The following is a 13,835-nucleotide window of genomic DNA, read 5'->3' as shown; positions in this document are numbered from 1 at the left end:
TTACTATATGCCCCTTCCTAAGCTGGGAACACTTGACTGTGCCAAGTACTAGAGTCTCCTTCAACCCCACTCCCTTCCCAAAGAGCCCAAGAGTCCAACGCTTACTTCAGCTGGGGCTGGGGAGGAGGCAGGTCCTGGCTGGGTTTCTGGGCCACTTGAGGCTTTCCTTGGCTTGGTGGAGGGCGGCTGCCTCGTTGCCCAGGGCCCCCGGGGCCCTGACCCTGAGTGCTGGGCCTTGGCTGTTGGGTTGTGGGTGGCGCCGGGCGCTGTTGCTGTGCTCCCGCCCCTGGAGGGCGCTGCTGAGGCAGGCCCCCCTGACTGCCCTGACGTGGATGTTGCCGTGGTTGGCCTCCCGCCGCTGGAGGGCGCTGCTGCTGCTGCTGCGGCGGCGGCTGCTGCTGCTGTTGTCCCGGTGGGCCCCCAGAGGCTGCCTTGGGCGGGCCTGCTCCTGCAGGCCGCTGCTGCTGAGGAGACCCTTGTGGCCACTGGTGCTGTCCCCCGCCCCCGGGGCTAGGCCCCCTCTGAGGCTGCGGGGACTGTGGAGCAGACGGCGGGCCCTGCTGATGAGACTGCTGAGCACCTGGCCCTGGCTGGCGTTGCCCTGCAGGACGCTGCTGCGCCTGTGGAGGGGGCTGGTGGGTGGTGGGGCTTGGCAGGCGCTGGCCCGTTTGGGGACCACCTAGCTGCGGGGAGAGGCCGGAGAGCTGCTGGCCTTGGGGAGGGGGGCGCTGTTGAGAAGGAGGGCGCTGGGAGCTGGGCAGTGGCTGCTGCGGACCTCCTGGTAGACAGAATGGAGAGAGAGGAGAGAGAGAAACCATCATGACTGAAATGGGCATTCTATTCCCACTTGGCCCACTGAACTTTCAACCCTGATCCCCACAGGAAAACTGCTTGTGAGCCTCTCCAGCCTGCACTTCACAAAAGGGCACACTTAGTGAGCCCTCCTATGCTGGCTCACAGGCTCCAGTTTTCCCCAAAAGGCATCCCCTCTGACCTGGCCTGCTTGAAGTCTGGTACTTACCCTGGGGCGGGGGTCTCTGCTGGGCTGGAGGGGCTTGTCGCTGCCCAGCTTGAGCTGGCTGAGTCTGAGGACAGAACAAAAGCAAAAGCTTAACCCGGAGAGAACCTCATTCCCATCCCTCTCTACCCTTGGTGCAACATTTCCCCAACCCTCTGCCACCCTTCACCAACCATCACCTCTCCGGCAGCCTCATTCCCCCTAAAGTAGGGCTGGGGAGCCTGTGGCCCTCCAGATGCTGATGGATTCCAACTCCCATCAGTCCCAGCTCACATGGTGGCCAATGGCCAGGGATGAGAGGAGGGGTAGCCCAGCAACATCTGAGGGTGCCACAGGCTCCCCCATCCCTGCTGTAAACCCTTCCCTTCAGCACCACCTGGTGATGTCCACCCATTCCAGCGCACCGAAATTTAAGACACGTCCTCTAAGAAATTAGCAGATAGGGTACACTTCTCCACTGGGTCTCATTGGCAAGTTGAATAAAACATGCAATTTCCCAAAATTTGGGAAAAGGTCAAGTGTCTTGCTTTCATTAAATATAAGATATTCTTCTGTTGAGTCAGATCAGCCTTTCCCAAAATAGCACCCTCCCTCAGTGGGTGTTGGGAGTTAGACTAACACCTCCGCATAACCCCTGGACGCTGGCCATACTGGCAACCTCTGGAGGGCACCAGGTTGGAGAAGGCTGAGTCAAGGCAACACATTTATCTGCTGATCACAAACAGCAAAGAAACAGGGGAGAGAGTTTTCCCCATCTCTCATAATACCAGAACATGAGGCACCCAAGGAGATTGTCTTGGCAGTGGATTCAGGACAGGCAAAAGGAAGCACTTCTACAGTAAGGGTAGCCAACCTGGTGCCCTACAGAGGTTGCTGGGCCCGACTCCCATCATCCCCTAACCACTGGCCATGATGGCTGAGGCTCACAGGAGCTGGGAATCCGTCAACAACTGAAAAGCACCATGCTGCCTACCCCTGTTCTACAGTCACAACGTATCTTAACTTCTGGAATTCTCTCCATCGCTCATTGTGGGGACAATGACTAGCTGAGATGGCTTTAAAAGGGCAAACAAATCTGCCAGGAGCAACCAGCTATCATCCCTTCACAGGCAGCTGTTAACTCTCAAATACTGGGAGCATATATTAGGGGAGGGTTGTCGCTTGTAAGCTCCCTGGAGGCATCTCACTGTCCACAGTTGGAATCAGGATGCTGGGCTAGATGGACCCTCAGTCTGATCCAGCAGGGCAGCTCCTGAACGTCAGCTCTGGTTGGCAGTGAGCCTTCAGGGCCTCCCATGCTGAACTCCACATCTCCCTGACCCACTAACCTTTAACTACATCCTTGCTAGCACTGACCCAGGAAATGTACGTGGCTGTTCCATGGAGTCATAACTCCGACCAGAGACCTAACACAGGTGTGGGGAACCTTTGGCCCTCCAGAATGCTGCGAAACTACAACTCCCATCAGCCGCTGCAATCATGGCCAATGGCCAGAGATGATGGGAGTTGCAGTTCAGCAACATCTAGAGGGCTGAAGGTTCCCCACACCTGCCCTACTGTAGCCACTGCCATCACAACCACCATGGCTGCTCCCATACCACACCAGCATGTGCACATTCCTCCATCTCTCTGCCTGTGGCTCTTCTCCTTCAGTCTCAAGGAAGCCACGGATAATCATTCTGTATACATCCACAGCTGTGATTATGAGGTTAAAGCTATCATCCCAACATCTGCTTATCTGAGAGCAAGCCCTGTGGAAGTCAGTGAGACTTTCTTCTGACTAGACCATGCATAGGGATTGCGCTGTAGAAGTCTCCTTTCAGGGGGCTTAAGGGAGAAAGGAGGGTGCAATACCTGGGCATGTTGTCCCGAGGCAGAACGCACAGGCGAGGGCACTGGTGTGCGAGGGATGGCCTGGGCCATGCGGGCCAGCACCAGCTCTACAATCAGATGCTTGTCTTCATCCTGGTGATCTCCAATCAACGGCATGGATGATCCCACTACCTAGGGGAAGGAAGAGAACAAGCAGGGGGTGAGCCCCTTTTCTAGCACCAGGTGATGTGCTCTGAGTGCTTAAGTGGAGAAGCACGTGGGTTTAAAAACAAAAATCAGCGATGGGAAGCCTGCGGTCCTCCAGACATTGCAGGACTACAACTCTCACCATCCCTGACCACTGGCCATGGTGGTCAGGGCTGATGGGAGTAGGAATCAGATAACATCTGGAGGGACACACACACTGTTTTAAATGAATTTCATAAACTACACCCAGCAAGTAAACATCTGGGTTTTCTAAGGCTGAAAGTGAAACGTGGAGATGAAGATGATCAGGAAATAAGAAACGAGGGACGTCAAACGTACCAAGACTTAGTGTAGCACAGTAGCAAAGAGACTGTTCTGAAGACCAGGAAGTCGCCAGTTCAAATCTCAAGTCTTCCCTGACCTCACAAGGTGACCTCACCACCTACCTGCCCACCTGCTCCAGATCTGCAGCACGGTGATCAAGACCTGATAAGCTACATTACAGGATATTTGCTGAAAGGATTACTGAGAAAATATGCGTGCTTTGTATATCAGTGCTAAGCAGCAGCATTAACAAAACCGCATGGGGCAATGGGTGGTGACTCAAAAATGCAAGCTGATACACGGAGCCAAGAAGCAGTTGGATGGAAGCCACTTTGGCCCTGCGGACTTTGAAGAGGAGCTCTTCTTCCCTTGTCAAATTTAGAGGGCACAAGTGGGCATCCACATGCATATCTGAAGACAGCAGAAAAAGCAACATGGGCAGAGTGACACGTCACAGTTTCCTAAAAGATGGATGCAGGTACAAGGGCAGAATGCTGGCAATGGATTGGGCAACTGAGCATGTTTTCCCAATGTACATCAAAAGACACACACAGAGGTTTCCAGGACGTGTTGAGTTGCAATCTCAGCATAGGTCAGAGCTATCCCAGGACCAGCACAAAAAACAGGGTCTGCCATCTTCACTGGGTTTAATGAGTAGATTAAACAGCTAAAGCTTTTATTTGAAAATATAAAGTAAAATTGTGGAGAGCTGTGAAGGATTTCTTTGTCTATGGAGGGCTATTTTTATTCTGGTGTGTTACTGCAATAGCGCATGAAGAAAAAAGGGTCTTCTAAGAATGAGTGGTCGGTTTTCTTTATCAAGCTGCAAGCAGTTAATATCTCAAAAACGTGTTTTATTCACTTCATTGTCATCCCACCCATTATCTAACGCAAATTTTCCCAGCCTTTTGGTCCCCAGACGTTGATGGACTATAGCTCCCATCAGCCCCAGCCAGCATAGCCAATGGTCAGGAATGATGGGAACTGTAGTCCAGCAGCATCTGGAGACCCAAAGGTTTGGAAGGACTGGTCTAATGAGCTCAAGGCACAGTGCATGAAGCTACCCTATTTTATCTTCACAACAGCCATGTGATGTAGGTTAGCCTGAGAAAAAGTGACAGGCCTGAATCCTGATGCCACCAGCTGAGCAGCAATTTGGAGCAAGCTTTTTCTAGTCTGAGACAGCCTACCCACAATGCCGTCTGGGCTCCCTGAAAAGGTACCTACACTAAGGATTTGTCACTGATTTACACTGGTTAACTAACAGGTTAAAAAGCAGATTACTTACTAAAAAGTCTTCAATTAACTGACAGGCTTAATTTTAAAAAGAATCTGTAAGCCAGTCCTTAAGCATACCTGCTGACCTCCCCTCCCCTCGGGGGAACCATCAAGATTCTGGGCACCCAGAATGGCATTTAAGGAAAGTGGAGGACAGAGCCATGTGCCCGTGTGCGCAGGAAGACACCCATGCACCCAGCACCTCACCTCAATGATGTGGTCACGCCCGTCCTTGCCGTGCAGAGCCTCCACAGCACAGATGTCCAAGCCACCAAAGATTTCTGAACAGGTATCCACCCATAGTTTGTACCTGCCAGGGGAGCGGAGGGTGAGGGGGGGAGAACAGAGTAGCAATGATGATCATCACATAATACGGATGCCTCCAAATGTCTCAGACTTTTTAAAGCAGTGTTACCCAACCTTTTTCGACCCAACGCCCCTTTGCAAATCTTTTTGTGCCCCCCTCAGATTAAGTATATGGCAATGCTTCCTATTCTTCCCTTAAAATATGAGTAATGCATAAAAGGTATTTTCAATTATTATTACTGATCATTTTTATCATGCCTTTTTATTGCACTTAGATTACACATTGAATTCTTAGTATGATTTATTAATATACTTACATAGATATAGAAAAGTAAATAAAATGAGATTTATTATACTAGTGTGCCCTTGAGCTTGATGAGTTTTGGCTAACTTCACAATATCTGGAAGTCCACACAGTGTGAACCAATAGAATACACTGTGTTACTTAACAACAAAGTCATTCAGTTTACCAGCATTGTTACGTTAAACAAGTTCATTTAAACATCACAGAAACAATGGGTAGCGAGTGTGTCCCATTCCTGAAGAAAACCAGCGAATATCTGACTGTCTGTGTCACCCATTTGCACACGGCACTCATCCGTTGGAAGAATGCGCCCTCCACCAATACACCCAGCTTATCAAACACTCTCTCGTGATTGGTTCCAACATCCCTCAAGACAGCATCGGAACATTACCTAGTGCCGGGGTGTGGCTAATATCCCCATTCCTTGATATGACACTGGCCGCTATTCAGAATTTCTTTACTAAAGACCACACACTATTTATAGTGTTATTTCCATGAATTGAGACTATTAAATACATTCTAACTGGGGACAAAACAGTTTAAAAATTAATGATTTGTGTATTAAATAAAATTAAATTTAAATGCTTCAACTGTCGCATCAGACTGCCAAATGTCAACACTCCCCAAATGAACCCAACCCCCCCTAAAGTTTGTAGTCACGCCAATGCCCCCCTGAAATGCTGTAATGCCCTGTAATGCCCCCCAGGGGGCGCTACCGCCCACGTTGGAAATTGCTGTTTTAAAGCATGAGCAGAAAAGAAGACATAGAGACCCTCCTCTTTGTCAGGCACCTGGATGTAATCCATCCGCCCTCACCAGCCATTTTCACCCTTACTCCCCTCCCCTTGCCACTCACCTGTCTGACATGGCTATTTGCTCCAGCATGGCAGAGCCTGTGTTGGTCTTCCAGTTTCCCGAAACAGAGGTTCTCCTGCCATGGAAGAGAAGGCACGGTAAGTGTTGGGAGGGTTGCAGGAAAAGACCTGACAGCAGGAGGGAGTCAAAGGGACAAGACAGGGGGAGAAATGGTATTGTTTCTTAACCTCTGGAGTAAGGAAGAATGCCCGACAGCACCTCCATCAATTTGGGACACGTGATGGATGGACCTCCTGCATTGTGTGTGTACACTATAGAAAGTGGTGATAGTATTCCTGTGCACCCTTATAGGGTTAACTGTTTGGTTGCTTTTGTTTGTACTGTATGATAACTTTAAGTTTTTTTAAAAAGACCAGATAGAAGAGGGAGCCTGAGAGTGTCCAAGGAATAACATAATTAGAGCCCTGCTGGACAAGGCCAGTGGCCCATCTAGTCCAGCATCTTGTTCTCATAATGGCCAATCAGATGCCTGTGGGAAGCCTGCAAGTAGAACCTGAGTGCAAGAATATTCTCCCCTCCTGCCGTTTCCAGCAACTGGTATTCAGAAGCATATGCCTCCAACTGTGGAAGCAGAGTACACAGGTCTCATGGCTAGCAGCCACAGATAGCCTTATCCTCCATTAATTTGTCTAATCCACTTTTAAATCCATCCAAGTTGGTGGCCATCACTGTCTCCTGTAGGAGCAAATAGCAAAGCAAGGATTTCTTTGCTAGCAAAGAGATGAGAGAGATCCACTAAGGCAGGTGTGGGGAACCTTTGGTCCTCCAGATGCTTCTGAATGGCAACTCTCATCATCCCTGGCCCTTGGCCATGCTTGCTAAGGATGATGAGTGTTGTAGTTCAACATCTGGAGGGCCAAAAGTTCCCCACACGTACCCGAGGGGAAACTAAGCAAAATGGGTGGAGGATTCATCCTGGACTGCAATGCTTCAGGAATCAGGGAGTATCCCAAGGATATTATCCAAACCTCTCAGAACACTCAAGGATCTGAAAAAAGACCAGATGTGAAGGAGGATTAGGCTCTTGTGTCTGTTATGTAGAACAGCACTTGCACCCCTGCGTGACAACCTGCACCTGCCGAAATTCCCTCTCCCATGAAACAATCAAAGGGTGCAGGAGCCCTGTCGCTCTTTGCATCTGGTCACCCTGCCCAGGAGACTTCTACTGGCAATGTAAAGCATTTTATCAATGCACCTGTAATCCAGAGTGAAAGCCATTGGGGGTCAGGGATGCAGGCGAATAGAGACAAAGAAGGGACAAAGTAGGTTTATGAAGCACATCAGCAGCATCATGGTTGTCACCTCTTGCTAGTCCTGCTCTTGTGCCTCTAATGACAGCCTGACACAGAGAAACTGGACAGGTGACGCTTCTCCTAGCATGCAGATAAAGTGATGTCACTCATTCAATTTATACATGTCAGGGTTCTGTGAAGAGAACAGAAACTAGGCCTGTTTTTAAAAAAAGAGTGGCAACATTTATGTGCTATTCTTCATGAATGGCCAACTTTCAAAGACAGCTGAAAACAGATCTTGGAGCTCAAGGAGAAGAGCTTAGGAAAAACATGCAGGGCTCAAGCGTGACATTTATATGGAGGCACTTTTTGCTTGCACAGAGACAATAAAAACCTGTCTTAAAAAAAGTCTCCTTACACCACCACCCAGCTATTTAGGCTCAGCACTAGGGTTTACAGCAAGGGTGGGGGATCTGTGGCCCTCCATTCATTCATTGGCGATGACTCGTGGCCAAGTAAGATTGTCTTCCAAGATAAGATCTTTGACAGTAGGTCTGTAAGTGACTGTGGAGGCCAATTCTGGATCCACACAGCCTCCCACAGTGAGGACATAGGTTTCCAGATGGAAGATGGTCATGATGAGGATTTGCTTGACGTGCTTTCCACTTAGCTCGTTTGTCCCGTTTGCACCTTTGTCCACAGCACCTTTGATAACAGCTGACCTCCATTTGGGACGTTCATGGGCCAAGACTTCCCAGCTGTCGATGTTCATGTTACATTTTTTTAGATTCACTTTAAGTACATCTATAAACCTCTTTTGCTGTCCACCGATGTTCCGTTTTCCATCCTCAAATTGGCAGTAAAGTAGCTGCTTTGGAAGACGGTGATTAGGCATTTGAACAACATGGCTGGTACAGCAAAGTTGATGTTGAAGGATCATTGTTTCAACATTGGTAGTCTTTGCTTCTTCCAAAACGCTAACATTACTCCGTCCGTCTTCCCAAGTACAGTAGGGCCCCACTAATACAACGGGTTACATTCTGGACCCCTGCTGAAAAGCAGAATATTAAATAGAATGGCGCGCAACGCCCAAAATCCGCCATTAAAGCGGAACAAGCGCCGCATGAGTGGGGCTTTAGTCTAATTGTATCTAATTGAGCTGCTGTATTAGTGAAGCGCCATGAAGCGAAGCACCGTAAAGCGGGGCCCTACTGTAATTTGCAGAATTTTTTGTTAGGCAGTGTTGGTGAAATCTTTCAAGAAGTTGGGAGTGGCGTATATAAATGGTCCATGTTTCACAGGCGTACAGTAAGGTTGGTAGTACAATGGCTTTGTAAATAAGCATTTTGGTCTCCTTGCGAATATCCCGATCCTCGAACACTCTATGCTTCATTCGGGAGAATGCGGCACTTGCAGAGCTCAGACGATGTTGAATTTCAGCATCGATGTCAGCTTTTACAGAGAGATGGCTGCCGAGATAGGGGAAGTGATCAGCGTTCTCCAACATCACACCATTAAGCTGGATCGATGGTGCTACAGGGACTAGTTCGCACCTGTTGATGAAGCACTTTGGGTTTTTTAATATTAAGTGAGAGCCCAAGCTTTCCATATGCTTCTGCGAAGACATTTAGGATAGTTTGAAGATCTTTCTCTGAATGTGCAGAGACTACATTATCATCGGCATATTGAAGTTCTACAACAGAGGTTGACATTACCTTACTTATTGCTTTCAGCCTACTGAGATTAAAAAACTTTCCATCTGTTCGATATATGATTTCCACACCAGTAGGAAGTTTCCCCTCAATAAGGTGTAGAATCATAGCAATGAAGATAGCAAATAAGGTACGAGCAATGACGCATCCCTGTTTTACGCCTGATCCAACTCGGAATGGATCGCTCTGAAAGCCATTGTTGTCAAAAATTGTTACTGTCACATTATCATGAAGGAGTCGCAAAATATTCACAAATTTATCAGGGCATCCAGTTTTCAGAAGGATGGTCCAAAGAGCAGATCAATTCAGTGTCAAAGGCCTTAGTCAGATCAATAAACGCCACATATAAAGATCGATTCTGCTCCCGGCATTTTTCTTGAAGCTGTCATGCAGTGAAGATCATGTCCACTGTCCCCCTAGAAGGGCAGAAACCATTTTGAGATTCGGGGAGGACATCCTCTGAGAACAGCAGGAGGCAATTTGCGAGGATCCTTGCAAGGATTTTACCTGCAGCAGCAAGAAGAGAGATACCTCGATAGTTCCCACAATCTGTTCTATCACCCTTCTTAAAAAGGGTGATAATTATGGCAGTCCTAAAGTCTTCCAGGATCTTCTCCCTCATCCAGATTTTTTCGATGAGCTTATGAAGTTGTTGTGTAAATTCAGGCCCACCTTCTTTAAAGACTTCAGCAGGAATCTCATCAGGTCCACTAGCTTTGTTGTTCTTCATTTGATTGATGGCTTTACTGACTTCATCCAAATTAGGGGATACTGAAAGCTCATCTCTAGTCTGTTGTTGTTGTGGAATTTGCAAGACCTCATCAGCCACAACAGAGTTACGATTAACAAGTTCGTGGTAATGCTTTTTCCAGCGCAGTGTAATAAACTCTTTATCCTTAAGAAGTTTGCTACCATCCATTGAACATAAGGGATTTGTACCATAATTTGTTGGTCCACAGATGGCCTTTGTGGCATTAAAAAGGCCCCATGCATCGTGAGCATCTGCAAAGTGCTGGATTTCTTGAGCTTTCTTTCTCCACCAGGTGTTCTTAAGTTCTCTAGTTCTTCTTTGGACCTCAGCCTTTGCACTGGCATAATTTTTTTCTTAGCAGCACAGTTAATGTCTTTCTGCCATATCTGGAAGGCTTTCCTTTTCTTGTCAATGATATCTCACTATCATTCTCATCAAACCAATCCTGATGTTTCCTAGTTTGGTATCCAATAGTTTGTTCACATGCTGCAATAATGGATGTCTTCAGTTTAATCCAGTGCTCATCAACATTTTCAGGGAGTTCCGTCGGTAGATGTTTCTTAAGAGTTGTTTGAAAGCAGGCTCGCTTAATAGGATCTTGAAGAGCATGGATGTTCATTTTACGCCTTGGTTTTCTTCCCTGGAGCCTACGTTGAGGAACAATATTAATGGCCATAGTGGATCGAATTAATCAGTGATCTGTCCAGCAGTCATCAGCACTCGTCATGGCCCTAGTGAGGAGTACATCACGACGATCTCTGACACGGACAATTACGTAATCCAGGAGATGCCAGTGTTTTGTTTTGCTTCCATGATGTTTTAAATTTATTTTTCTGATGAAAGAGTGTGTTTGTAATAACAAGATTATGCTCTGCACATTTAGTCAGAAGTGGAATGCCATTCAGGTTGCTATTGCCAACTCCCTCTTTCTCAATGGTTTCTGGCCATAAATCAAAATCACGCCCAACTCTTGCATTGAAATCACCCAAGAGGATAATTTTATCCTCCTTAGGTATCTCTGATAAGATGGTGTCCAGCTGGTTATAGAATTTTTCCTTGATGTCTTCATCAGCATCTAATGTTGGTGCATAAGCACTTACAATAGTTGTCTGCTGGTTTTTGGCAAGTTTTAACTGGAGAGTTGAATGCCAATAGGAACTTCTGACAAGAGCTTCACAAGATTATTGTTAATAGCAAAGCCTACTCTATGTATTTGTCGTTCTTGTTCAGGCAGTCCTTTCCAGAAGAAGGTATAACCACCTTTTTCTTCCTTCAATTGTCCTTCTCCTGCTCTTTGAGTTTCTTGGAGTGCTGCTAGGTCAATATTAAAACTTCTCAACTCCCTCGTGATGATGGCAGTCCTGCGTTCAGGACGTTCACTATCTGTATTGTCCAGCAATGTCCGTATATTCCATGTTCCAAAATTCAGTTGTCTTTTGCGACCACTAAGTGGTGACCCTACTGGACGCGGTAATCCAGTCAGGGAGAGAGATGAGGCAGACTATGTTTAGAGCACCTTTTCTAGCCCCCTCCCCATACGGGTGAGCAGAGTGGATCCTGAATAGGACTGCTCAGTCATGGATACAGCTGCCGAACTTCTCAACTGCCTTGGTCCTTGAGCCAGGACGACTGAGTCTGTATCCACTGCCCATGTGCCGGTCCATGACAGGGGCTTCCAGATTTCACAGTCCTGCCCCCGTCGCCATTCGCCAATCGCCATGCGACATTTGGTTTGGTTTGGTTTGCTTGGAAGACGCCTGTGCGTGAATTTGTTTTATGTGGGGAGATCGGCGCACGACGATCAATACACAATCTTGACAGAAAAAGGCTTTGATCCAATGGCATGGATACCAGGACGACTGGAAGTCTTTTATCTGCTGCAGCCTTCATCTGCCTTCACAGCCATTTTAACGTACACATTGTTATCCTCTGCCTGTTCTGCCATTGAGGACTTCCTTGGACCGTTCTTTGTCTGGTTCCTCTCCCTTGACCTTACCGCCATGGGTGACCCTGCTGGGAGTACATGACTCCCGACAGCATCGCTCACAGGGTTCATTGGAACACACAAGCCCACTCACCACTACAAGGTGACCCAGCGAGGGGTCCTCCAGATGTTATCTGACTCCTACTCCCATCAGTCCCAGCCAGTGTGGCCAATACTCAGGGCTGATGGGAGTTGCAGTCCAACAATGTCTGGAGGGTCGTAAGTTCCCCATCCCTGATTTTAAAAAAAATTCCAGAGGGGTAGCCATGCTAGTCTGTTGCAGGAAAAAGAACTAGAAGTCTTATCTTGCACCTTCAAGACTAAACAAGATAAAGATTAAAGAATCTTTTTGAAGCATTACAAATAGTTGAAGACTGACTACCATGATGAAGTGTTTATGTGAAAGCTCTCAAGCTGAATTTTGCTTATTAAAAAAATCCCTCAGCTGAAGGCCAGAGATAAGGAAACACACATTTAAAATGTGACCACAAATGTGCTTCAAATCATACTCAGATAAGGCTAGGCCGTGCTTAGGTCTTACCTTTTAGGAACTGAAGGCCAAGCTATGCTTGACATTAGCTACATAGCTGTGCCTTTAAAGTGAAGGGTTTCTTTGCACAAATCACTAAGGTGAGGAGTATAGGGACTCTAACCCTTTACTCCCTGCTGTGGTCCTGACCCAGATCAGCCTCCCCTCCCCACATCTGTAACATGCACAGGAAAAAACTCCCATTCACTTCAATGGGAGCTTTTCTCCCCCTCCCCCATGCAAATTGCAAATGTGGGAGGGACTGATCTGGATTGGAACAATAGCAGGAGGCAAAGGGTTACCCACCAACAACACCACACACTGAGATCCTGATCCAGATCAGGGCCCCCACACTGGCAATTTATGTCAAAAATAAATAAATCTTCACTTAAAAGCACAACTACATAGCTAACACAGGAAGTAGTTTAGCCCTGATCTGAACATGTTGATGTGGATCAACACAGCTGCATACAGACTGTTCCTGGCAAATTATTAGCTGTGAGGGTATGTGATTGCTGTGTTTTAAATGTTTTAAATATGTTTGTTCTTAATTTTAATTGTATTGGTTTACTGCTTGATTGTTCGCTGCCCTTGGCTCCTTTGGGAGGAAGGGCAGGATAGAAATGTTAAGAAATAAATAACATGAATAAATATGACACTGTATTCTGGAAGGGGACATTTAGCTGTAGGGAGAAAGGACCGTAGGGAGGAGATGGTCTTCAAGTGGCAGGGGAAGAATCACTGCATTGCAAAGAGACGGCCAAGAAGCCTCAAGCAGAGAGCCTGCATCTCACAAAGAAAAGAGCAAGGTGCTCAATTGGGGGCCCAGCCCATGCTCACATGTAGGCCTTGTAGTTGTTGCCAATCTTCTGGATACGGACATCGTATTTGGCATCGATAAAGGGCTCTGAAGTGGCATAGGTTTTGGTGAGGGCCACCACACTGGCAATGTCCTGGAAATCGTATTGGTTCTCCACTTTGACCTGCAAGCAAACACACAGAAGCTTCCTCTTTTTTCAATGCCCCCAATGCAAAGCCCTGCTGTGGTCAGCCACAACTGCACCACCCCCACCCCAAAGAAACTGCCAGCAAAATCTCCTGTGGCTTTTGTCCCTTTAAAAACATGCCCTTTTTTACACATGCCTGCTATTTTTGGTCGCTTTTCCCCAAGCTTCCAAGTCCTTCATCAGAAGAGTTGGTGGGAATCACAAGGTGGAAGTGGGCGCACGGGGCTTTTGAGCCAACGACCCAGTGGTGGCCAATGCCCATTGGACTGGTAGGGCGGAAGGCAGGGAGACCAACAGTAGGTGGAGCCAGAGTGAATGACAGGCAGAGCCAACTCATTCTAGTTTTGTCCTCCTCTTCCTCCCTGCTGAGTTCTGCAAGAGCAACACTGAGAGACTAAGACAGACTAAGGAGGAGGAAGCTGGCAGGTAGTTCCACCACCTCGACTGGCAGGCAGGTGGGGGCTGGCTATGGGCAGACTCAGGTAGATGGGGCAC

General features: G+C 47.6%; 1 protein-coding gene across 2 annotated transcripts in view; it reads right to left on the bottom strand.

Moving 5' to 3' along the window:
* Positions 1-13,835, bottom strand: part of SYN1 (synapsin I) — a 113,175-nt gene that overhangs the window by 4,031 nt on the left and 95,309 nt on the right. For both annotated transcript variants that reach the window (XM_061614447.1, XM_061614448.1), the window contains exons 7-12: positions 13,174-13,316; positions 6,106-6,180; positions 4,847-4,949; positions 2,873-3,022; positions 1,022-1,085; positions 106-778 (exon numbers count right to left, since the gene is read on the bottom strand). In XM_061614447.1, coding sequence (XP_061470431.1) covers positions 106-778; positions 1,022-1,085; positions 2,873-3,022; positions 4,847-4,949; positions 6,106-6,180; positions 13,174-13,316 — 1,208 coding nt within the window. The remainder of the gene's footprint in view (positions 1-105; positions 779-1,021; positions 1,086-2,872; positions 3,023-4,846; positions 4,950-6,105; positions 6,181-13,173; positions 13,317-13,835) is intronic.

This window comes from Rhineura floridana, chromosome 3 (assembly GCF_030035675.1).
Source record: "Rhineura floridana isolate rRhiFlo1 chromosome 3, rRhiFlo1.hap2, whole genome shotgun sequence".
NCBI lineage: Eukaryota > Metazoa > Chordata > Lepidosauria > Squamata > Rhineuridae > Rhineura > Rhineura floridana.
This window is presented reverse-complemented; position numbering and strand designations above follow the sequence as displayed.